The 26,283-nt window shown below is 42.7% G+C and overlaps 2 protein-coding genes across 4 annotated transcripts in view; both read right to left on the reverse strand.

Moving 5' to 3' along the window:
- Positions 1-4,247, reverse strand: part of ndst3 (N-deacetylase/N-sulfotransferase (heparan glucosaminyl) 3) — a 48,039-nt gene extending 43,792 nt beyond the window's left edge. For 2 of the 3 annotated variants that reach the window (XM_006787182.3, XM_006787184.3), the window contains exons 1-2: positions 3,854-4,247; positions 818-2,119 (exon numbers count right to left, since the gene is read on the reverse strand). In XM_006787182.3, coding sequence (XP_006787245.2) covers positions 818-1,816 — 999 coding nt within the window. In that variant the 5' untranslated portion in view covers positions 1,817-2,119; positions 3,854-4,247. Of the gene's footprint in view, positions 1-817; positions 2,120-2,226; positions 2,303-3,853 lie in introns of those variants that run through there. The other variant, XM_006787183.3, reaches the window with a different exon arrangement.
- Positions 2,016-21,948, reverse strand: LOC148102517 (uncharacterized). Its single transcript, XM_087842411.1, has 3 exons — positions 21,863-21,948; positions 13,169-14,028; positions 2,016-2,119 (listed from the first exon to the last, which is right to left on the reverse strand). Exons 1-3 carry the CDS (start codon positions 21,946-21,948, stop codon positions 2,016-2,018), a joined length of 1,050 nt encoding a protein of 349 aa, XP_087698537.1.
- Positions 21,949-26,283: the final 4,335 nt, after the last annotated feature.

A 26,283-nucleotide genomic window follows, 5' to 3' on the forward strand; every position in this document is an offset into this window, starting at 1 on the left:
AACAAAATTCCTCCTGCTGGGAAGATTTATCCACCCTCCAGCAAACATGAAATACTTTTTCTCTCATAAATATTACATTCACTCAAGATTTTAAGCCTTTGGAAATATTTTACTTTGCCACGCATACATCACATAGGTTCACGGCTCTTTATCTGCATATATATATATATGTGTGTGTGTGCGTGTGTGTATGTGTGTGTTTGTTCATGCAAGCGTGTGTTTTGAAACAATAGCTGTCCTGAGAGGCAGGCTGCATGGCTGACTCTCCTTTAGTTTTCCTAAGAGGAGGAACGTGGGAAATAGGAATAAATGCCATTCATCTTTTGACTGGCTCATTCACTACCTCTCTTTCTCTCTCTCCCCCTCTCTCTTACCCCTCCTGTTTCCCCCTTTCACACCGCATCTTTGTTCCTTTAAATGGCCTCTTTTGGCTAAATCTCCATTTGAGAATACCCTCTCGTTGTACCCCAACAAATATGCACTTGATACAACAAACACACAGGGGCCTTAAACACATACAAAAGCTCCTCCAAATATCTCCTCAAAGCACTCATGCCCGAGCTAAAAAAAAAAAAAAATCCTCTAAAATACTCTCCTGGAACAATCTTCTGCTGAGGTGACTTACAGTGCAATCGGAAAAACCTCCTTATCTCCACCGCTGCACTGCCATCAATTACTGTTTTTAGAAGTTGATACCAGAATGAAAAATCTAATCCAACTCAACTGACCCGACATGAATTCATCCTCCTTATCCCTATCTTTCTCTCTCTAATTCACATTATCTCTCACACACACACATGCCCCAGCACCATCATACCTTCACATCCTTGGCATTCATGCGTGTCCCTTCTTTCCCCACAAAAATGTCATCTATATCCACCAGTATGTGCCGGTCCAGACCCAAAGTAAGCTTCCTGTCTGTGAGGTAGGAAATGGCATCCACCAGGATGAGTCTGTGGAGCCAGTAGGCCAGTCCCTGGCCAAAAAGCACTCTCCTCACCCCATCGTATAGTCCCATGTCCTGTACCACTGTGGCCTGGAGGCCTTGACTGAACCCAGGCCCTGAATTATCACCGCTGCCTGCGCCTCCACCCTCCTTAGCCCGTGCGTGCAGCACCGCCTGGTATGTGGAGTGATTAGAGGAGAATGAAGTCCAGTCTTCACCGGGTAAAGGTCCTCGATCTGTCCCGGGTTTGGTAAGGTGGAGAAGAGGTGAACTAGAGACCACACAACAGTCCCAAAGCACCTGGTTGGTCCTAAGCACCAGCGGTAGTCCTCGCAGTTTGAGAGTAGATGGGGAGTTTTCCGTGGAGCGATAGAAACCGATGATGCCCACTCTATACTCAGTACAGTACTGATGCAACAGCTGTCTGTTCCACGTGTCTGCATTTGCATACTTTAACAGATTCTCATAAATGATGAGCGAAAATCGTCCACGGCCCTTTTCTGTAAGTGGCGGAAGGTCGCCCTTTCCTGAAGCAATCTCCATACGGAACTGGAAATGTGCAGACTCCAGTATAGCTACAATGTCTTGGCCAAGCTGGGAGTACTGGGACTCCACCAGCACCAAAACTACTTGGTCAGTGTAGACATGTGTGTGAGGAGGGTTGGGAGGGTAGGGGTACGGGAGCTGACGATACGGGGACATGGAGAGCGGCTGAGAGCAGGCGGGCTCAGGGGATTGTCCGAGCTGCATGGAAGGGGAGGAGTTCGTAAAGAGAAAATAGGCAGAGAGGAGCAGGGAGACGAGACAGCAAGAGGCCAATAAGAGCAAGAGCCTTCGTAAATGGCGGCGGAATCGGACGGCCACAGTCATTGCAACCTGTTGAGGGGTCGTGCGCAGGCAGAAGTGACGTCTTTTGTAGTTTGTTGAAGTCTAGCGAGCGAGTCCAGGAGACAGAGCGTTTCTGGAAACCCGAGCGATTGACTAGGCGTGAGACAGGAGCAAACCCACAAAGCCACTCAGGTGTGTGTCATGTCACCATGGCAGTCGGATAAGGGAGCTGTGCCGGATGTCAGGGAACAAAGGTCTTGATTGAAGCAAAGTAGCCGAGGTGCTCGACTCCCAGTCCTCGTAGTGGAATCACGTGCGCAGATGGAGGTGGGCGATGATTAATATCTGCAGGGAAAGGGGACAAGGAGAAAAGAAGAAGGAGTGAATTTGCCGGGCAAGGTTGAATAGTATGCATTAGTTCTCTGCGTGCCTGCTTGCGGGTGTGTGTGTACCTTGGTTGTGCCACCCTGGGGAATGTGAGGGCACAGCTGGTAACTACTGTGCTGATTGAAAACAACTCGCATCCTTAGGGCTTAGCCAACCTCTGGCACACACACACACACAAATAACATCACAGTTAAAAAAGCACAGATACAACACAAAAGTCAGTCCCCGCGAATAAACAACAGCTGGTTGTGTGTTAATATGGCTGTGCAGGGAGGTGGATATGGGCTCAACTAATCACTCCTATAAAGTTCCACTGAGAATACATCTAATTGCGCCAAACTCTGTGCACCTCTGTCCTATTTCTGAGCCTAATCATCTGAAATACCACAAAATTAGAGTCGGAATCCTTTTGCCAGGAGCACTAATCTGGGGGGAGTCCATGACAGTACAGAGGAAATGAAGAGTGGGAGAAAAGCGTAAGAATAAGAGAGACAGAGAAAAAGAGCAGAGAGGGGGAAAAAATGCAATGAATTATAGAAAGAGACAAAAAAGACCAGGATTAGCATCTTAATGTATTTGCCGGGAGCCAGGGAGAGAAAAAGATCCCACAGCATCTCTTACTCTTTCTCCCCCCCATCCTCCAATCCAAGTTCTGTCATTTTGCACCCTTCTTCTTCTCTCCTTCTGTCTCTTTGAATATCAATAGTCTTTCCTCATGTTCTCCACCCTTCTGTGTTCCTTGCTTTTAGTGAACACGAGAAACAAGAAGGTCGCAGAGGAAGGGGGCTTTAAATATAACACCAGAAAATGAAACGGGGATGATGTGAAAATGTATTCTTTTTATCTCTACGCCAACATGAAGAAGATAGTTGTGTGATTTACTTGAAAAAAATATATGTCATCCTAACTGGGACTTGAATTGGGAGTAGTAGCTCTGATAAATGTGTTCAAAAGTTACGCACGCGTGAAAATGCGGAGGATACTCTTAGAAGCAGAGCGTAAGATAAAGAAGCGCCTATGACTTAGGGACAGGTGAGTTTCTCAACAGCATGGTTGAGCTGATTGAACCTGTTACTCTATGCATGCATGCATGTGCCCCACTGTTGGAACCACAGGAGGGCGCTGGAATTGGATTAACATGGACAGTTGGACGCCTCATGTGGAAGTTTTCGCCCCTTTTGTAATAACTTAAAGCGCTGTTGTCGTTAGTAAGAAAAACAGAATAGGAAACAGCTCTTGCTTTGCACATTTTGTCAATTTTAATATGAAACAAAAAGTTTGTGAAGCTTTGAATTTTTTAAAACTGCAGTTTTTAGCTAAACAAATCAAATTTTGGTGTTTGTCACAAAATAACTGTTGATGGTTTATAACTGATGATATTTTTTTATCTGCGACCTTTCTTTAAAATCCGAAAGAAAGAAAAAAGAAGCTTTAGAATAACAGTGTAGTTCTTCTACCTATATTAGGAAGGTTGAAGAGGGTGGGAGAAAAAACACAAATTTAGTGTTGCGTCTGTTGGACCCACGGAGACAACAATACCTCTTAAAAAAAAAAAGCAGGTGACACGCACCACAGATTCAGGCAGATCGAATGAAAAAGGGCTAACTCAAACTTAACAGCAGGCAACAAAAGAGTTTTCCAATCCGCTTTCTCACGCTGGACTTTATGTATAGAACCGATTCGCCCACTTACCTTTAACCGACCACGAGGCACCGCCGTGCGGGGAGAGGGGAGCGGTGAGTGTGCGACGCTGCTTCGGATGAGTCGGTGGCGCACCACTCCCGTGTGTTTCGGATGCTGAGGCGTTGTGCCATCTCTCTCTCTCCTTCTCTCCCTCTCTCTCCCTCTCTCCCCTCCACTAGAGCAGTAGGGGCGGCCAGCCGGAATGATCCGCTCTCCTCCCCTCTTTCATCATTCTTCGCTCTCTCTTACTCTCCCTCCCCCCGCTGTCTCCTCTCTCGGTGCGAGCTATGCTCACTTGTCCCTTTATCTCAGCTTATTAAAGTGGAGATTAGCTGGTAGATATCCGTAGACGCAGGAGGTGCCCGTAAACGACTGGCTGCCGCGCGTAAACGCCGCGGTTTAAGAGCGCCTACACGAGTGGAGGCGAGCTAGGGAGGGAGAGAGAGAGAGAGGGAGGTGGGAGATAGAAGAGGAAGGAGGGGTGGGTTGGGGCTCGGTTTGATTGACACAAACAGCCTTTTTCTCGGGCATCAGCGATCACGGTCCCGGTAAAAGCTCAACGGCCCTTTAGTTGGTGTTAGTTGGATGAGGGATGTCACACACGGATACGCACCGGTGCAAGTTAATGGCGCGCTTTTACCGACTCTCTCTCGCTCTTATCGGACAAGTTATAGTACTCAAGGATGAAAGAATAAGAAGAAAGGAGTAACGCTTTAGACTGCAGCCAGGTTCGCGTCCCAAAGAATATGACCAGTGCCGGGAAATGTCTTATAATCACTATTCAAAGCACCCTGACTCATGCATATTTGCCCACATGTGATTCAGCCTCAACGTGACTGATTTTGTACATGTCCATCAAACAGTCACAGCCTGTCAACCATGAGGGGTATTGGTGGGGTGGGCAGTGTTCGTGTTTCTTTCTTTCTTTTTTAATCTTTTCTTTAAGTTGTTCCCTTTTTACATTCTAGTAGTTCATCAATCTCTTTAACCTAATTGTAGCGACACACTCTAGCTCACACAAGTCTCCATGGAGCTGGTGGGCCCCTCATTCACATCACAATGGAGCTGGTTGTAGTAGTGTGTGTTCGACAGAGAGCATACGGCATAAAGATAATGTATCAGCTTTAGAGAGAGCCTCACCGGAAACTTTATGCAAAGAACTTTAAGGTGCACATAGTAGCGCGGTGGAAAAAACATTCAAACTGTTAACATGTGAGTTCTCACACACTTTGAGAATTTTTTTCCCCACTCTTGGGTCATACTCGAGTCGATAGTTCCACAATTCGTGGCTCCCACTTTAGCCATAATAACTGAGTGGTGATGGTGAGTAACAGAGCCTGAATGAAATACCGTATAACAGCCAAATATCATGCCCTACAGAATGGAATCCAGAGATAATGAAGGTTTGGAGTGTGATTGTGTTTGTATGTAAATTAGTGTCAGTGGGTGAAGTGTAATTAGAGAGGCTGTTCACCCATTTCCTCCACATTACAAGTGAAGAAGCGGCCCTTGCTATGGTGCTAGTTGGAGACAATAAGCCAGAAATGAAAACCAGACAGCTGTGTGCAGGGTGCAAGCGGGACTGCGCTAACCCTAAAGGTAATTACAGACTTGCCCGTTGCCACAAACCCCAAGAATAATAAGTGCTGAGAATGCTAAGCTCACACATGCGTAAGTATACGCTGTCTCCAACTCGCAGCGGAACACAAAAGGATGCAGCCGCTCGCACAAATGCACGTGAGAGCGCACACGCAACAAAGGACTATGTGAAAAGTGTCAGAGCTGCCATGTTCAACTAGCACCCTGACTGTTCAACAGAGGAGAGCATGGAGATAAATGAGAGAGAGCAAGAGAGATGGAGAGCGGGAGGCAGAATGCTTGTTGTCTTCATCAGAGGCTTTTGTTAAGTGAGAGATAAGAGAGGAGGAGCGACCGATTCCCCCTCTTTTCTCTCTCCCTGCTGAGAGCTAAATGGTGGCTCTGCGAGTCTCTGGTCCTCTGCGAGGCCCTGAAGAGAGCAAATGGAGCTCAAGTGCAAAAGCAGGAGGGGGACGAGGGGACGTTATCACCACGATGCATCACATAGTCGCACGAGTCGGAGCAGCAGGCATCTACACAGAGCATCGTTCACACTATACAGTCCTAATTAAAAACACAACAAAACACTGGACAGATTGTTGCACGCTCGCACTGAACACACAGTGGAACCTGTGCCCAGGCACTACTAACGATACTCTCTTCTGCTGGCTGTTTCCACAAAGCGCAGGATCTATGGCTCTAAGCAGCAGCTCTCTGAGATGTATCAGCTCTTTGCCTCCCACAGTGTAAACAACAACATGCTCGCTTTGCTAAGGTGTGTTGGCTGCTTGATGCTGGTGCTATTTCAATGATTCCTGCTCCTTCTTTTTCTTTTTCTTCTTCTTCTTCTTCGTGTGTGTGTGTGTGTGTGTGTGTGTGTGTGTGTGTGTGTGCGTGTGTGCGTGTGTAGGTGTGTGTGTATGTCAGTAAGATCAAACTACCTACCCGCTCCTGACCCCTCCCCTTGCCTGGAAATGTTGATAGATAGATGTTCTCTTAAGAGCTTGGAGGCTAAGTGAAAGCTGCCTCCCCCCTTACCCATCATCCCCAAGCACATTAGAGGAAATATCTTTTGGCCAATCAATACAGCACTCGCAGATTGATAAGCCAAAGATACGCGTACACAACAGTAAACAAGCACATGCATGCACACACGCACACGGAGAAAGAAAGATTTTCTTCTCCCATCTTTGGGTCTAGTGTATTGGTATAGAATAACCAGTCCTGGATCAATCTATCACTGGAAGGCTGCCAGTAGCAGGATTACCATAGCAACATACAGCAGCAACTATAGTCTGTTATGAATAATATCACATTTTCTTTCTTTTTAATTTTACAAACACGGATAAATTGCTAATTTTATCCTGCCTCATACCACATATATAACATACTCATATAGCACAACTGTACACGTTCTCTCTCATTACAAGAAAAAGCCAGAGTGAAAGCAGGGCTCAGTGATGCTTTGTAGAGCAATTTACAGAAAAATTATAAATGAAATTAACAGGCCTGAAGCTATGTCATTCAATAAGCCCACAGCTACTGTGTATTCACTGAAGCAGGGGTGTCAAACATAAGGCTTTGGGGTCAAAATGAGCCTGGCAAAGGCTCCAATCCGACCCACTGGATGGCTTTGGAAAATTTGAAGTAGGACATAAATTTTGGACTTTTAACTGTATTTTCATAAATTCGACAGCTTGTCCTACTGATAAAGCCTTCCCCCACAGCCATTCATTCTACAGTAATGAAGTATTAATTAAATTACTTAAAAGTTTCTATTTTCTTAACTGTCTATTATAGAAATGTCTGTTTTTTTGCAATGTACCCATAGTAAAATAAATAAATAAACAGATATATAAATAAATAAAACTGCTTATTTTTGTGAATAAGCAAAAAAAAAAGCTTTAGAATTACAGTAAACAACTTTTTATGTAATTTTACACATGACTTTCTAACAATTTAAGCCCAAAGAGTCAGATTTCTTGCATTACTTCAGTAGCATTTCTTTATTATGTAGAAAATCTGAGACGTACTGTTGAAATTGCACTTCTGATTCCTTATATTGAGATATCTCAGGGATTAAATGTGCAGTTGAGCTAATTCACAATGACAGAAATTGGAGTCTCACTGGTTCGGCCCACTTAAGATCAAAGCGGGCTGCATGTGGCCCTCGATGCAAAATTTGTTTGACATCCCAGCACTACAGGGTGCAAAGGTGTAAGACCAAAAACGGCAACAATGAGTTTTGAATGTCAGACACCTGGAAAAATGTTCAAATCACCGGTGCAGAGAGAGAATTCTAAAAACTCCAGCAAACACAAGAGAATTTTACTCCTGACGAATTAAAATTGTAAATCAGGGAATAAACAAGAGGATTGAATAATTCGGTTACCAACGTGAGTACTGTGCCATCTCCCTCTGCTGCTGTCACTCCTGAGGTGTTTACTTGGTGGAGCAACAGCTTTTCAGGTGAGGTTTAGTAGCATTTAATCTGATTAATGATTAGATAAATTCACAGCTATTTCACAGGTATCTGCGTCAGTGTGACACAGCCAGACAGTTTATGATCAGTGCTTGCTGCCATTGTCTCTGCCTCTAGTCTTAACATGCTCCCCTCACCCCCACCCAAAAAAACACCACAAAAAACTTTTTTAAAAAAATCAAGAAATAAAAACAGCACCTACACAACATTCGATAAAATGTTACTTGAAGCTAATCCTAGTGCTCTGCACACCCAGTAAACCTATATTAAGTGTTGGGTCAGATAGGGAGCTTGTTGTGAAGTAAAGACTTGTGTGTTTCACAGTTATTTATTTATTTTTCCCAAGTACTGAAGTTTGCCAATACAGTTTGAGCAGCAACAGAGAACTGAGAGAGTGCTACATAATACGTAATAGAAAGCAAAGGTTAAAATGCAAGAAGTCATCGCAGTAATGGAGACTTGTTTACCTCCCATGCTTCCAGGGATTTCTGTATAATGTGAGGGGGAAAATATGGAGGCTATTAAAGTTCTCAGCTCCAACAAATTTTATACAGCAGAAATGAAGCAAAACAGATTTTACATCCAGCGGCCTCGTTAGATTACATTTAGTGGTCAGGTGGAAAAGATCTCCATGTCTCAGCAGTGCAAACAGTGAGCAGGATTGCAGCAGTGTGTTTTGGTAAGACTTTGTTTACTCCGTGTGACTCATTGACAGACAGGATGTGGTTCGCCAATAAGAACACGGGCTTTTTTTGACAAATTCAGGAACAATATTGCCTCCACGCAAACAGAAACACACATAAATGCGCACACGTACCCACAAGATCATGCTTGACGCCCACACATCTCTGTAAACAACCCAACACTCCCACACTTTTACAAGCCACAAACACTGGCAGGCTTGTTGCTTGTTAGAGTGACGGAGCGCACCTTCATTTCATATCATATCAACACTTCATCTCAGCGCTGATTAGAAGTGATGTTTCTGACAGACAAAAAGCCACCGAGTAGCGGTAAGACTAGACGTGTGCGCAAGCGTTTAAGAAAAACAAACACCAGTCTGGCGGTGCTGTAGCCGCATATCATGTGGTTGTATGAGAATTTAAACAACAGAAAATTAGGAAGGAGCACAGAGAGATAGAGAAAGTACAGGGGGAGGATGTCAGAAAGCACAACAGCGATCAGATCACACAGTGCTCAAGGGAAGGAAGGGTAAAGTGATCCGTCTCTGTCTCTCTGACCTTGTTCACGCTCGCCAAAAACCTGACTTACAACCCCAAACTAAATATGATACCTCCTCCTCTGCTTCCTCACCCATCTTCCTCTAGTAATAAATCGTGCTGTAATTACCAGACAGGATCAATAACAGTCACATCACTCCTGTCCTCTGCTCGCCTTTCACATCTTCAGCTGACACTAACAAGTTCATCCCTTGCTGTGCACCGCTATGACAGACGAGTTGGCCGCTGTTTTCGTCCGCACACGCATAAACATGCGTGCAAGAACACAGTTTAAAGGCGGCACACACAGAGGGATGAATCCATGCAGACGTGGACACTCACAGCCACAAGTATGAGCGCTGGACGCCACGGGGGGCAGGCCATAGGTCTCAGTTGCTATTGGAGACGTCTCTTCAGCTGAGCAACCAACAAAGAGTTACCATTCTCTCCCAGAATAGCTCTCTCAGCCCCCTGTCTAATGAAATGAAGGACAAGGATGAGAATCACATGGTCAGTCACGCAATGTGAACTTGCCGAGTTTGTCAGGGGGTGCGTGTGCGTCGGGAGCGTGAGTGTGTGAGCACGTGCATAGGTGTGGCTTTCATGCATAATCATGCAAGCGTAATGATGTTTAATAGGAAATTAAAAATATCCCGGAGAGCAAGAGCAATTTTCGCACCTCAAAATTGCTGACTTTAATATTCGCTCACGCCCACACTTTCATGTGCACTTTGGGTGTGTGCGTGTTTGACGTGTGTGAGTGTGCGAGGCAGAGGATGTGTGTCCCTAAGCATATTATATCAGCACAAAGGAGAAGAAAGATGGTTTGCCCTGCAGACTCCAGTTGAGGACATGTAACACGAGAATGTGAGAAGGTGGTCTGGAGAAGTTCAGCGTTTTGGTTGACTACTTTAGCAAATGTTAATCCAAACGCTCTTCCATGTGTTACGTGCAACAAAGCAATTCATTTTTCTCCTCATGGATACACTTTAAAGAACAAAGTCATCTTGACTGCACTGGTCTTAACAATCATGTTTGCCTTCACTGATGGAAAAACATTAAAATGAGTGAAAATGTTAGTAACTAAAATCTGCACATATGCATCCAAGTATCAACAATGCAATAACCAAACTAGAAGCACTCAGAGAGGACAAACCTCTGCTAACTCCCTGGGCAGTATTTACTGTGGAATAAAACTGTATACATCCATTTAGTTTTCTTTGTTCTTTTTTAAAGTACTTTAAGTTTGTAGTGCTGAAAAATCAGAAAAAGGTCACATGTGTCTACTTTGATTACACAAACATTATGTAGGTGAAGGTAATGCTCAATAGGCACTGTTCTGTAAATGACCGGACATGAATAATGTGAGTTTATCATATAATATTATACTGATATATATTTCTAATTAACTTGGAAGCTCATTCTCTTTCTACTGACATTACTTTATTTAAAGATATAACACATTTTGGGGTCAACTTGAAAGAAAGGCAGATGTAAAATCTTTTATCCTGTCTTCCTTCTCTCACCCCAACCGGTCGCAGCAGATGGCCACCCCTCCCTGAGCCTGGTTCTGCCGGAGGTTTCTTCCTGTTAAAAGGGAGTTTTTCCTTCCCACTGTCGCCAAAGTGCTTGCTCATAGGGGGTCATATGATTGTTGGGTTTTTCTCTGTATCTATGAAGCGCCTTGAGGCGACTTTTGTTGTGATTTGGCGCTATATAAATAAAATTGAATTGAATTGAATTGAAATGTAAAAGTGAGGTCAGAGGTCAAATGTGACATCATATTTCGATATAAACTATAATGTGATATTTACAATCCCCATATGCCAGTATTTCCTAAATATTACCAATACAAAAAAAGGCAGTGGAATTTTAAAAATAGTTTTGAAGATCAAAAAAATCATGAAAATTTGATTTAAAAAAAATTGTAATGAATTTACGTGACATTAAAGAAGAAGTCTGAGATTTAAATCCACATATATCATTGCCTATATGCATATACGTTGTCAATACAAATAATGGCAGTAAGAAGTGCTATTGTATTTTCTATATATATTTTTTCATTGTTCTCTGTAAATGAACTTTAAGAAGTTTGTAGTGCAGTAACATGTAACTGCAAAGAAGTGCAGCATTTTGTTATTTGCCCTGTTGAAATCCATTTGACATATTTTTGAGTAGTATGATTTTTTATTGTTATTTGTCATGTGGATTTAAAACAAGTACAGCATTCATTTCAGTGTTTAGTATCAATCAATCAATCAAGTTTAGTACATTTGTTTTAATGGTTGGTAGTAATGACAAGTTTTTGATCACAAATTTATTTATTTATTACCCTAAAAATACAAATATTCAGTTGTTATTCATTTAAAAGGTTATAACCTGTTGCTGTAATATATAAAACAAAGTCATAATCTCTTACTCAATCTCTCCCCACAAATCTATATTTCCTGTATGCCTATATGTTGTCAGTACAAACGATGGCAGTGAGAAACACTGTATTAAATAGAGTTTTTTTTTTTCAAGTTCAAGTTTTATTTGTCATATGCAAGTTAGCACAGGGTCAACATTGCAATGAAATGTGTTTAACGAGCAGCAGTCCCTCAGCAGCATGATACAGTACAGAAAATATAATAAAATAAAATATAAAAATATAAAAATAGTAAGGAGCTAAATATTAGAGAGACATGGTAAAAGAGAAAAGATGACTAAATATATATGTATCTATAAATATAAATATATGTACACTAGTGATTAAATAAGAAAATCTTGAAAAGAAATATGACGGGAGGGCAGATGGGATATTGCACAGGAATGAGCAGCAGAAAATTACAGTATTGCACTTTAAATATAAATATCAATGACAATAAAGTGAAGTGACCAGTGCAGATTAAACAGAGTACTTGTGAAGCTGCAGGGTAGCTTCTGAGTGCTGTGTTGTGTGTGTTTAAGTGTTGTGGTTGAGGTGTCGTACGGCTTGGTGGTAAAAACTGTTTTTAAGTCTTGTAGTCCGAGCAGACAGACTCCTGTAACGTCTGCCAGATGGTAACAAAGAGAACAGCTGATGTGCTGGGTGGCTGTGGTCCTTGATGATGCTGTGTGCTTTACGGAGGCATCGCTGGAGGTAAATGTCCTGAATGGCAGGAAGCCTCGTGCCAGTGATGTGCTCTGCTGCCTTCACCACCCTCTGTAGTGCTTTACGGCTGCTGGCAGAGCAGCTTCCGTACCAAACTGTGATGCAGCTCGTCAGCAAGCTCTCAATTGCACACCTGTAAAAATTTGAGGTGATGTTGGCGTTCATGCTAAACTTCCTCAGCCTCCTCAGGAAGTAAAGCCGCTGGCGAGCTTTCCTGATAGCAGTGTCTGTGTGAAGGGTCCAGGAGAAGTCCTCGGTGATGTTGACTCCAAGGAACTTGAAGCTGCTGACCCTTTCGACCTTGACACCGTTGATGTGGATGGGCTGGTGTTCTCTGACTGGTCGTTTCCGGTAGTCCACCATCATCTCTCTAGTTTTGCTGATGTTGAGAGTCAGGTTATTTTCCAGGCACCACTCGTACAGCGCCATCACCTCCTCTCTATAGGCCGTCTCATCATTGCCTGTGATGAGGCCTATGATGGTTGTGTCATCAGCAAACTTGATGATGGTGTTGGACTCGTGTTTAGCAACACAGTCGTGTGTGAACAGGGAATATAGGAGGGGGCTAAGCACACAACCCTGTGGCGTACCTGTGTTTAAGATGAGTGATGAGGAGGTGTGCTTACCAACTCTCACCACCTGGGGCCTGTTTGTGAGGAAGTTTAGAATCCATCTGCAGATTGGTGTTCCCAGCCCAAGGTCGACGAGCTTCGTGGCAAGTTTCGAGGGGATGATGGTGTTAAATGCAGAGCTGTAGTCGATGAAGAGCATCCTTGCATATGTATTCCCTTTTTCCAGGTGAGTGAGGGTGGTGTGCGTTGCCAGGGCGATGGCATCCTCTGTGGCTCTGTTTGTCCGATAGGCAAACTGAAGAGGGTCCAGTGTGTCAGGGAGGGAGGAGCAGATGTGACCTTTGACCAGCCGCTCCAGGCACTTCATGATGACGGATGTCAGTGCAACAGGACGGTAGTCATTCAGACAGGAGACCACTGATTTTTTGGGAACGGGAATGATGGTGGATGCTTTGAGGGCCGTGGGGACTACTGACTGCCTCAGGGAGAGGTTGAAGATGTTGGTGAACACCTCTGCCAGCTCGTCTGCACACACTCTGAGTAGCCGGCATGGGATGCCGTCTGGTCCTGGAGCTTTGTGAGGATTTACCTTTTTAAAGGTCCATCTCACAGCTTCTGTTCTCAGAGTTAAAGTTGCAGCCTCACTGTCCTCCTGAGGGTAGAGGATCTGCTCTCTGTTGTCTGCATCAAAACGAGCATAGAAGTTGTTGAGCTCGTCTGCGAGAGATGCAGTGGGCTGAACACTGACTGTGTTGACCTTCTTGTAGTCAGTGATGCAGCGCAGTCCATTCCACAGTCGCCTGGTGTCAAAGCTGTGGTAGCTGGGCTCCATTTTGTCCCTGTAGTCCTTTCTGGCCTTTTTTATGGACTTTCGGAGGTCATACCTGGCTGCTTTATAAGCATCAGCATCCCCGGAGTTAAAGGCAGAGGTCCGCACTTTTAGCTTGGCGCGAACGTCTTTATTTACCCAGGGTTTCTGATTTGGATATATGCGGACAGTGGTTTTTGTGATGATATCATCCATGCACTTTCCAATATATCCAATGACAGAGTCTGTGAGTTCATTGATGTTGCCATCAGCTGCATCCACAAATATCTGCCAGTCAGTTGTCTCAAAGCAGTCCTGCAGGACCTCCTCAGCCTCACTGTCCCATTTGTAAATAACCCTGGAAGCTGGTTTTTCCTGTTTCAGTCTTTGTCTGTATGCAGGCAGCAGCAGACCTTCTGATCAATCTGTTGACCTTGAGGGAGAGGTCAGAGATCAGATGTAACATAAACTTTTAAATCTTTATAGGGTGCATTTTGTTAATGTTAATGAAACAGCACACTAGCAAGAATCATAGTTTCTAAATTATAAGTCTTTTTGTCAATTTTCAACCAATCAATCGTTGAGTACACCTTGAAGACCTTCGTGGATGTAAGCCAAATTTCAGTGGATTGTTAACATGGCTCCACTCAGCACGCCTACAAAGTTTTATTAGAATTCATTCAAAACATTTCGAGTTTTTATGTTTCCACACAGAACGACACGAACGCCACCAAAAACATAATCTCCTTGGCAGAGATAAAAGCTTGTAACAGGTTTGCCTGGTGAACGAAATCTATAAAACACATCAAAGTTATGTTCATTTATTTATAAAAATTTAACTGAAAATACCCAAAACATAAGGTGTGTATCAGAGAGCTGCAACTGGAAGATTTACATTCCAGAGACAATTACAAGCAAATCACGTGGTTTTTGGCGATATTTGATATTTGTTCTGGCTCATCCTCTCTGCACTTTGATGAATGTTTTTTCCACCCTTTCTGTTTGTTTCAAAGGCGCACACGCCTGTCTGAAATTAATGTAGTCATTTTTTTTAAAATCCCGTAGATCTCTTCTAAAAACCAAAAGCCATAAAGCTTTTAAAATCATACACTGTGAAGATATTTATTTGTGCTGCAGCATCAAAAACAGTTTTAAAGTTCAGACATTAATGGAAATTCTCTGGTCTGTTACTGAGTTGATCAGATAGTCAACAGGTTGCTCCTCTCTTGGCTGACAGCGCCAATAAAAGTCCACTTAAAATCGAACCAGCATACTGAAAGAGACACATTTCGCACCACATTTGTAGTTTCACGCATCAAAGTCGAGCATAAGCCCAGTGGGTTCACACTTCACTAGCTGAGATATTTTCCAAGTCTTGCAAGAGCTGATTCAAATAAAACACAGGCTTCCTCATAACTCCCTCCTATAACAACTTGGTCTGCATTGCTGGAGATCGCTCACTACGCGCAAAGGTGGCAACGTTCAGTGTAAGTAACAGGTTTCCATTTTAAACAGGTTTTTTTCTGTTTTTGAGACAGTAGGACTTCTCCAAATCCTCCACCCTCCTCCACAGACAAGATTTCACATCATTTTGCTTCCGATTAAAGGCGCACTCCACCACACGCCGAAATCACTTCACAGCAAACACATGCGGCCGACTCTCTCTGCCACTATAACAGCCTGATCAAGAATATATGCAGGCCTTATTTATATATTAATTTATTTATTTATTTAACATTACTCATGCGCTGCTTTCATGTTTCACTCTGAGTGGAATTTCGCAGAAATTCTGAAAAAGTGCGTGGAAGGAATCGAGCTCAACAGCCTCTTTCTTTGATCTAATCAACAACCTCCTGTAGCTGTGAATGAAATGAAAATGAATGATTAATTATGAAACCAATCAGCTAGGAAGCCAGAGAGAAATTCTCACCAAACGGCGAGCTTTTCTTTTCCGCTGTAACGTCCGGTATTTGAAAAGAAAAACTTTGTTTGAGTTGCATGTGCTTGTTCATGAAGGCGTGGACATAAGGATTATTTAAGTGAAATAAAACGAGAAAAATAGCTGTGAGAAAGATGAATCTTCTGCTTTGCTGAAAATGAAGGTGTACATCCGGACACACACACAGACACACACGTGCGCACGCACCCACACACACCCTCGCCTCATGCACGCACCTAGGATGAGACCCTGCAGAGAGTGTATGATTAACTGTTCTGTCAGAACTGAGAACTCGCTGGGGCGGGAAGGGCAGAGGAGGGGGAGGGACAGAACTGAGGAGAGGATGAATTGGAAAGGGATGGAGGAGTATTAGGATGGAGGCTGAGGTCTCTGGGGTCTCTGAAAGGAGGTCTTGTGGGGTTTCTGGTGGCAAGTTAGAGCCAACTGTTGCTCATGCAGCACTTGTGTGTGCTTTTCCGTGTGGAAAGAGATCATGTTTCTCTGAGTGTCCCTTTCCTGTGACACTCCTGCAGAAACTCTGATGCAGATTATCTTGGTTGCAGTCTACTATATATGCAGAGCAACAATGCAGTGCAGTAAGGAATGGAGTTAGAGATTAGATGAATGATTGTGTGTGTGTGTGGTCCTTATCGCAATTCTGCAGTGCAACAGAGTCAGAGTGGTCAACTAAATCTCCCTTTCTCAACAAATAAGAATGGCAGACATGTAGCTAAGGACGCACACATGCACACACACACACACACACACACACACACACACACACACACACACACACACACACACACACACACACACACACACACACACACACTCACCAACACACACTGCTACTTGTCTATTTTCTCTCATTCGTCACGGGGCTTGTTTTTCTAATGTCATGGCTAGGTCTGAATTCAGGGTCCCCAAGCTGGGAGGTTTTGCTCATAATTACTGGCATTTCAATTTTTTTTTTACTGAGTGTGAGGGAAAAGCTGACAGAGAAAGTGAGAAGCTGAGAGAGAGAGAGAAATGTGTGGTTGAAAATATAATTAGAAAAATACAATCCCCACTTCCAGGGATACACAACTAAATGCACACAAATCCAGCTGTGTGATACATGTGAACACTGCTGATATGATGATAACCACCTCTTCATCTTCCATCAGTTCTCTTATGGAATTCAGAACTTAAACAATGCACTGGAAAAGTCACTAAAATCTCCCTGATTTTTCAGTTTTCAGTCATCCGCCTGGGTAGCATTTGCCCCTGCATTCACCCTCTCTAGCGAAGCATCCTCCCAAACACTTTGCTCCACTTCTGATCCTGATCAGAGTCCTACACGGTTCTTCTAGTTGGTAAATGTTGCTTGCGAAAGGGCATTGTTTGGCCACTTCAGCTGATATGGCCTTGGAGCAGTAAATCACCAGTTACTACTTAGCTTACTAACACTCCATTCAGGGGCCGGGCACAATAGATTCACAACACATTCATTCACCCGCTCTCCAACTCCCACCCTCCTGCTATTCAACTTTACTCTCCTCCTGCGTTCCCCTTCTTTCTCTCTCCTCCCTCCTGCTACGCTAATCTGTTTTCTCTCCTTCCCCTTCTTTCTTCTGCGTTTCTTCCCCCATCAATTCCGCCACTCTAGTTCCTGATGTGGTTTTGTCTGTTGTAGAGGCCAACAGTTTCCCATGCACCTGCTCGGTTGTACACATGTCAGCAAGCACATGCAGGCGTGCACACAGAGAAATGCGCACATGGGCACGCACGTGCACAGAGCATGTCTTTAACCTCAAAATGTTTTTCTTTTTGCACAGCTTTTGATTGAAATTTCAGACAGTAGATTCCATCTGTTACCAGAGCATGCTCTTGTTGTGTTGGCAAAAAGGCTGACGTACACACACACACACACACACACACACACACACACACACACACACACACACACACACACACACACACACACACACACACACACAGAGTTGCAAACTGCACCGCAGAGAGAAGCATCACTTCTGATTGGTCTTGACATTTTAACAGTCTTTTCTTATTGGCTGTGGCACTTTCAGAGTATGCAGTTTCACTCTCTATCTGTTGGACGTTAAAGAAGTGATAACCACACACAAGCATGCATACAAAGAACACCAGCATTGACTGTCAGGCACAATAACCTCAAAGTATACTCTATGTCTGAGCAGCAGGTAAGAGCAAGGAAAAGGGAGAGAGAGAAGAAGGGAGAGAGAGAGATAGAGAAAGAGGAAGAGAGAGAGAGAGAGAGAGACGCCAAGCAGTGATTTATGACCTGAAAAGACAGATTAACTCCACTGGCTGCCTAACTGGCCCTGAAACAAGCTGAATTACAGCCTAGACCAGGAGGAAAGGAGAGGCAGAGAAATGTAGGAAGAATGAAACTGAAAGGTCAGTAGTATGGCGGGATTGAGAAAGAATAGACGACATGATGAAAGAGCAGATTGGTATGAAGGATCTCAAAAGTGAAAAGGTCAGAGGTAGGGAGGAAAAGATAGATTGAAGACAGCAGGGGTAAATAGAGATTGAGAGGCTCGGGTATTGTCCAAAAAAAGAGACTTTGGTAGATCTGGTTTTGGGTTCGGCCCTATGGTTTGTGTGATCTTGATGAACCCTGTGAGATTCCATTTCCTTTGCATGTTGCAGCAAAACAGCATCAGGGTCAACTCTATTTCACCTGCTTCTTGGCATGAGGTGAAGAGCCAACATACTGCAAGAGCACTTCACACAAATCATCAGATGCTTGAAGCCCCCCACCCTCATAGCACCCCTGTGGGTTGAACAGAAATGCTTTTCTGTTCAGGGGACAGAGGAATGTGATGGTCTTGTTTGACTCTGCCCTAATATGTTTGTGTGAGATGCAAAACCTTTGAAATCCATGTAGCTGTAGTGCTTTAGGATCCCTAAAATGGAGACTTTTGGTTACTCTGTGGACTCATTTTAACTTTGAAAGCTTTGGAAGTGATGCAGACACCCACATTTGCTGCGTGACTGCATGACTTCATCAGTTCCTATCGCGACCCTTTTCCAAAGCAAACCAGAGATATGAGCCTCGACTAGCAGTGGTTAATTCAATGTGAATAACAAATGACAGGATATGCTGACCTTGTCGTGCAACTACTTTTCCAGTGGGCAAGAGGCTTGCCAGTATACGTGAATGTTCATATGATTTGTTTTGTAGGGTGTGTGTAATTCTCAAAATGCCCAAAGATGCTTGTCGGGAGTTTTCATTTTAAAGACCAGACGTAACCTGATTCATATAAAAACTGGAAACTATTTTAGCACAGCCAAAAAAGTGGTATCGTGTGTAGAAAAGGGCTGGGGAACTTTTGACTGGCTGGTTCCCAGCCAGCTAATATCTTAGTATTAAGTATGTATCAGTACTAACATCAGGAGTAGATCTGAAAGACAAAAAAAGGAGTTTGTTAAAGCTTAGTGGGGAGGCAAAATCAATGATTAAGAGGGGAGGAAGAAAATATGAAATTACATGACGGCAAATTCATTAGACACATCACACGGATCTGATTTTCTCTACTGGAGACACTTACGGCGGCACCCGCATAGAGCATGCAGCAGGCAGAAGACAACCGATGCCCACTTGGTCACTGTGAATTCTCCAGACGTTTAAGCTGCTGTATTTTCACATGAACTCTGTGCTAAAGTCTGCGTTATATCAGATTCAGACTTTTGCATTCAGATCGGCCAGTTAATGATGAGAAATGTTCAGGGTGCACTGCATGCGTGAAAATGGTTTCTCTTAAATACTCACACTGCAAATTGTTTATAGTGATTACAAAATACCTATATATGCTGTGAGGGAGAGTTTTTGAATGGAGGAAAAAAATCATTTTGATGATGTCCCGCATATCCTGTTATTATTAAGTGATTGTTTTTGATTATTTTTTCAGATTTTGCAATTACTGGATGTCTGATGCTAATATTTGTAACTAGCAAGTTATGGTACTAGAAAAATGTGGGGTTCTGCTCTGCCAGGCCCTTTACTGCAGCCATGTTTACTTGCTGCTACTTTGTGGGTCTCTCTGCCTTCAGTTTTGTATTTAATACCTGAAAAGCATGATCTGTTGGGCTTAGATCAGGTGACTGACTTGTCTATTGAAGAATATCACATCTTTGCTTTAAGGAACTCTTGGGTTGCTTTTGCAGTTTGCTTTGGGTCGTTATCCATTTGCACTGTGAAGCTCTGTCTGATCGGTTTTGCAGCAGAGAGCAGAAAGTGCAGATCTGTAAACTTCAGAGTTTGTACTGCTACTTCTATCAGCAGTCAAATCATTAATAAAAACCAATGGCCCAGATCCAATGGAAGTCATAGAGGCCCATGTCACAACACTGTCTCCACCATGTTTGACAGAAAATGTGTTAATGCTTGCTACATGCTTATGAACATAAGAGTTGCCACACATGAAGAATGAGATGAGGAAACAGTGGGAGACAAAGATAAATGAAGATGAGATGGATGGAGAAACAAAAAATGAGAGAAGGAGCTAATTAAAAACAAACTCCACAAAGTTGTCAGCAACTAAAACTAACCAAAGAACCAAAGACTCACCGTATACAATAGAGATTAAACAATAAAGAAACCAAACAGAGTATTAGAAAATAATCAAGACTTCTAAACTTATAATATCAAACTCAAATGACAGAACAAAGATTATACAGAAGACAAAATGGAAAATATAAACAATCCACAAGTACTGTGTAAGTGTCACGACTGGATATTAAGAGAAAGGAATGAAATAACAAGTGAACAGGGCTCACCTGGTCATAAAACTGCCTGTCAGTCAACTGTCCAATTAAATTTTGAGCCCCTAAAATGGGGTATAAAATGCATAAAAATGGCTGTAGTTCCTAAACAACGTTAATGCAATGATATTTGTGAATTAAAGGCAAACGTCTGTAATTTGTTTTGTTAATGTGGCATAATCTCTACTCCAAATTATATTTTGAATAAAGGCAGAACACTGAGAAATGATTAGGTTTTTAGCAGCAGTACTAAAACTACTTTAATGGAGTTTAGGACTCAATGTTAGAAATGGACACTGTGTAAAAGAATAAAATAAAAATAAATAAATAAAAAACGTAGAACCAGCGTGTCAGCTCTGAGGTGTTGAAAAGCACAGATTTTGATTTATTGTTGGGTTCTGACCAATCATGTCTGTGTTTTGAGAATAATGAAGATTTAAAAGTAATTAAGGAAATTATTGCTACTGTGTTGCATGCTTTAATTTGTGCGAGTCTTCTGATTTTCTGACTCACACACGGATCCTGTGGATAACGCTTTTTAGGTCTTGTTTATGAAAACAACACAAACACATTAGGCTATATTCATTATTGGCTCATACGTGCATGACATCCTACAAACAGGGCCTAGGACCTCCAGCAACTTTGTCTAACTGTTTTTGATTCACAAATAAGAGATCCGAGACCTCATGAGCAGGACACTCGAGTTAAAAAGCTAAAGATCTGAGAGCTGGCAACCTGTTTGCTAAAAACTACACAACTTGCAAAATGCCCTTAAAAGGAAATCTAGTTACAACTAAATAACACGCTCTGCTACGGTAATATGTGAGTGTTGGTAATTTGGATATTCTACAAATACTGATGCAGGATACATTCATAAAACACTTTCACAAAAATGGTGGCATTCACAAAGCATCTTATCTTAGTCCTCCTAAATGGCACTTAGCGTTACTAGGAGTTTCTACTTAAGAGCTAATCAAAAAGCTGCTGAGAATATCAAGGAATAAAGAGAGCTCCTAAGCTGTGAGAAAAGGCGACCCTGACCCTGTCATTACAGATATTACGCCTCATGAAATAACTTCACTATATCTACCATTTTCATATAAGCTGTTTTCATATAGCTATGTTTTGACGCCCTTTCTGAGTTCTCCTAAACTAGTGTAAACAAATGACAGCCAAAAGGTCATAAATACAGCTGCCTTTCAGAAAGCGTTCAATAAAAGCTGCTGACAAATGAAGTAGCTGTTCACCAATTGCCCCAGATCCTGTTAATGTCTCTCGAGTTTATTAACTTACTATTTTTATGGTTACCCTGCACCGTATTTCTGCACACACACACACGCAAAGACACACCCAGTGACATGTCTTGTTCCATTAAGACTGAATGTGTTTATGTGTGCCTGTGCGTGAGTTATGCGACTGGTCGCTAATTGCAGACAAATCGCTTTGCCGCACACAATCATTCCTGTTTTTTTGATGTTTAATTTCACCAGTTGATTACCGGCGGAGTTTAGCGCTGCCATTCCTCTTCCTCCGCCACGGGGACGACTCATCCGTCTTCTCACACTCTCTCCGTTGCGCATACATAATGAGCTCGCTCGGACGAACAGAAGGATGGATTTCATAAATCATGCTCTTGTTTGTAACAGCTTTTCCCTCTCTTTCCCTGTCTCCCCCTTCCCTTTCAATTAAAGTGGCAGAGCCCATTCTAAATGCTGAGTGCCTAGAGACATACAGTCCAAGTGAATTATTTCCCATGTAGTTTTGTGAATCGAGGCGATTTTTTTGTTGCCCATCTCCCAATATCCTCCTCACTACACCTGCCAAATGACACTCCAAAACATTGGCTGGGCTTCCCTATCCTTTTATGCCTGTTGACTTTCCAATAATAAGTACCATAAAGAGAGTGAAGTATAGACACAGCATAAGGGCAGCAGTGGGCCAGGGATGGAGCTGTAACATTGTTTATATCTGTGCACATACCATAGTAGATATTTCTTTGTTGTTAAATGGAACCCGGTGGGCTTTTACAGTGTATTAGTTATGACATTGTACATCTGCTAGGTGACTTACCTTAAGCGCACACACAAAAACATTTCTCTCACCGCCGACAAAGGCAACGATCTCGCACAAATATATTCATACACATATTTCACACACTCACACACACAGATTCTGTTCACATAAATAAAAAATGCAAGCGAAGCTTAGCATTGGGTGTAATACAGTTTTTATCACTCACTGCTCCCTCTGATCGGAAAATAAATCTGGCAACTAAATTGATTTATTTGTTTTTTATCACTTTGCTCTGTTGCTCGCCCCCTCCTTGTGGAAGATTGGATTCTCATATAAGGCCAATAGATACACATTTTTATAACCCAATTTAAAGACATGTTCAGGGTGGGGAAAGAATGGCATGGCAGCGGGTGTGGCATGTCGATGTGTTAGCCTGTTTTATTTGTACTCAATTTTATTTTGCCATGTTCTGTCTTTGCACTTCACTGTCTGTGACCTCTTTAAAGGAGTCTACCTAGGTTAAGGGGAAGAGAAAAACACAGTTCTACTTCCCATAGTCCTTCTATTAGCAGGTTCACGCTTATCATCTAAATAAATAGCACCTTTCACTGTTCCTATTTAACACACCCTGAGGCCACATGCTAGGTGCAGTAATACGGTGTGTTTGTGCACATGTCTGCGGAAGTCTGTTGTGCAGTGCAGAGAATGGGTGGCTACGTTTGTGAGTGAGCGTGCACCTTTTCTCTTATGTTTCAAATGATGTGGTGAGCTCGCCCTTGGCGTGGAGGAAATTGGTGTTCGATCCTTAGTAAGGCCGGCTTACCTTTAGGCTAGCTATTAGCCATGTGCTAAGCTAAAAACAATGCAAATACAGGCCCAGGGTCAGCCAGGGGATCATTAAAAGGCACCCAGCCTCTTCAATTATACAACAAGTGATGCATGGCACCATTGAGGGGATGCTTACACCAATTGTTCTTCAATAAAACTCCACTGATACATGAGGTCAGGGGAAGTGCACCACAATGGGAATGTTTTGAGAGGGTACGTTGACACTGCAAGCTGTGTTAGTGCAAACTCTAAAACAGAGTATGGTATGTTGCTCTTTTCTGAGATGTCCTAATAGGAGTTGTACAAGTGGAAGATTCAAGGGGCCTCTTCTTGACTGATCCATCTTCAAGGTTTAAATATGTGGGGCTGGTTGAAGGAAACATGTCCGTAGGTGTTAGGAGGAATGAAGCTAACATGAGCTCTAGCTTCAGGGCTCTAACTACGGATCAACTTTTCCTAATTTCTTTCTTTCTCTCCAAATTTCTTTCAAAATAACCCAAACACCTCTGTCCTGTGTGCATGAAAATGCCTGAGATAAATTGTTATCTGCAGTGTCAATGCTGGCCACTGGTGATGCTAATTCATCCAGACTATGTGCATTGTGAACACTAATAGACTGTGGCTGTGAGTGTATTTCTACAAGAACTGCTAAGTACTGTGGCTTTCTATGCATCAGAGTACATTTTACACATTAGCATACCACCATTGGCCTATTTCATCAGGCCTTCTGTGGCCTATGTTTGTGTGTGACTCTTCATTTATTCCTGTGTGTGTGTGCCGACGTGTGTGTGTGTGTGTGTGTGTGTGTGTGTGTGTGTGTGTGTGTGTGTGTGTGCACATGTGCACAGTAGATCTGGTTGTTCCTGTGATTCGCTTTTTGCTGACAGGAATGAACACGCTGTAAGCCTGGGGAGTGCGGTGAGCCGAATCCGGAGAGGAGGAGTGGAAAAGAAGGAGAGGAAGAACGACAGGAGAGGAGAAGCACATCGGACACCACCTATTTATCACCCTGACTCCTTCCGTCCACTGCCAAGGAGAGGGAGAGGAGAGCGGGAGAGAGAGATGAAGCAGATGAAGACAGCAAAGCCAGAGCAACAAAAACACAAGAGAAGCTAAAAAAAAAAAGGAAGAAAAAAAAAAAATAGGATCTTTATCTTAACTTTAAAGCCTGCCATTATTCTTGTATTATTCTCTATGGTTCATGCTTCCCTCATAACCCTTTAGCCCACTCCCATTCCCCACAAAGCCCTCAGCCCTGGCTGATTTGGTACAGCAGCACTGAATGAATAGCACTGGAGGGGTAGGGGAACAGTGTGGGAGGGTGGCGGGGGTGGTGGCAAGGAGCTCCCCACAGAGAAAGCTACTGTTACCAAGGAGAAAGTGAAGGAATGTGCATTTCAATGAAAAGAAAAAAAAATCATCCAGTGAAACAAACTATTAAGAGCTTTACCTAAAAAAAAACTTTCGATGATAAACTGATTGATATCCGGCAAAAAGTTGTGATCTGCAGCTGCAAAATTCCACATTTAACTTCCATAACTAAACTCTTCACACTGTTTTGTGCGCCAGTGCGTGTGCCGTGGGGCACACACAATAAAGGTTTTTATGCTCGCAAACCAATTTAGGCCCTGAAATGAGATCTAAAGTGCCGTCTTACCACGCTCTCATAATTAATTGAAAAGAACTAAAATAATGATATCTGGGGAGTGATATTGATAGCCGTGGTTTATTTCTGACAGCTGGCTCATAGCGAGCCCTGAAACACTTTTTATTATTAAGCCAGAAAGAACAAAAGATTTAAAATCTCTGTGGCTGCTCAGCATGCCGTGACTTTCTTTCTTTTTTTTTCTCCTCTTTTTTTCTTGTTAGAATATATTCGCTGCCATTGTCAGCATATGGATAATAAGAGAGAGACAGGGCAGAAAAAACAGGTTTTGTTATTATAGAGTGACGTTATTATCTTCCTAAGGTTTTTGGTTTGAAATGTTTGATCTATTTTTGTTGTTTAATTGTTTAGAAAGAGAGGGAAGCGTGAGAGTTTTGGACGTTTGCACTCGGGCAAAGGTTCCTACCTCCAGAGGGTTGATAAATTGCATGGCTAAGAAGAAGGGACACCTGTCAGCTACCCCCTACCTAGACCACACGCAAAAGACGAGACACGTACGCATGTGGGCTCACGCTCTTCCTCTTGCTCTCTCTCTCACACATAAACACACACACATCCAGTGCTCAAAGCTCACATCACACAGCAATACACTGGATTGACTGGAGTTAGCCGTCACCTTGAACTGTCAGTTTTTTTCATCCAAGACATGTACTTAGCTGTCAGAGCGCAAATGAAGTGTTTGATATAAGCAGTCTGTGTTTGACTGTGGGCACTGCCTTAGTATTTATGTTTGTGTTATTTGGTTTTTTCTTTAGTTTTTTTTTCTTGGTGTGTGCAAATTTGAGGGCTACGTTTCTCTGAGCTAGTCAGAAGTTGTGACAAGCAAGACTAAAGAAACACGTATGCTCAGCTATGGCCTTTTATTCGTGACACTTGAGGTGTCACCTAAAGTATATACAATCATAAACAATCTATTACAAAAGCACAATAGTAAGCAGTAAAGCATAATCAAATTAATGGTTCACACGTGTTTACACGACCCCATCAGCCTTGTACTATGGTTTAACCCAAAATGTGTCCAGTTTGACATTTTTGCCACATATTATGAAACAATTATGTATCGATGTGAGTTCATATGATGAATGCCTTAAAGTAACTCATAGCAGGGACAAACAGTCTTATAAGACTTATATGTGAAAACATAAACATTTGAAATATGAGGATTTTTTTTTTCTTTTCCTTATGGGTAAATTTCCTGGAGTCCATTAGAAGTAGAGAAGCAGTGAAGCAAGAAAGCAAGAAACTATCAAGAACAGCATAGTAGACTTTAATAGTGTGGATTCAGCATTTTCCCTTGCAACCAGTGATCAACATAAAACGTAAAATGCACAAATATGCAAATATGCAAATCACACATATGCATATGTCATCATCGCTCATAAGCAGAGGCGCTGATCTTAAGGGAACTAGAC

This window comes from Neolamprologus brichardi, chromosome 6 (genome assembly GCF_056152115.1).
Source record: "Neolamprologus brichardi isolate AB-2024 chromosome 6, ASM5615211v1, whole genome shotgun sequence".
NCBI lineage: Eukaryota > Metazoa > Chordata > Actinopteri > Cichliformes > Cichlidae > Neolamprologus > Neolamprologus brichardi.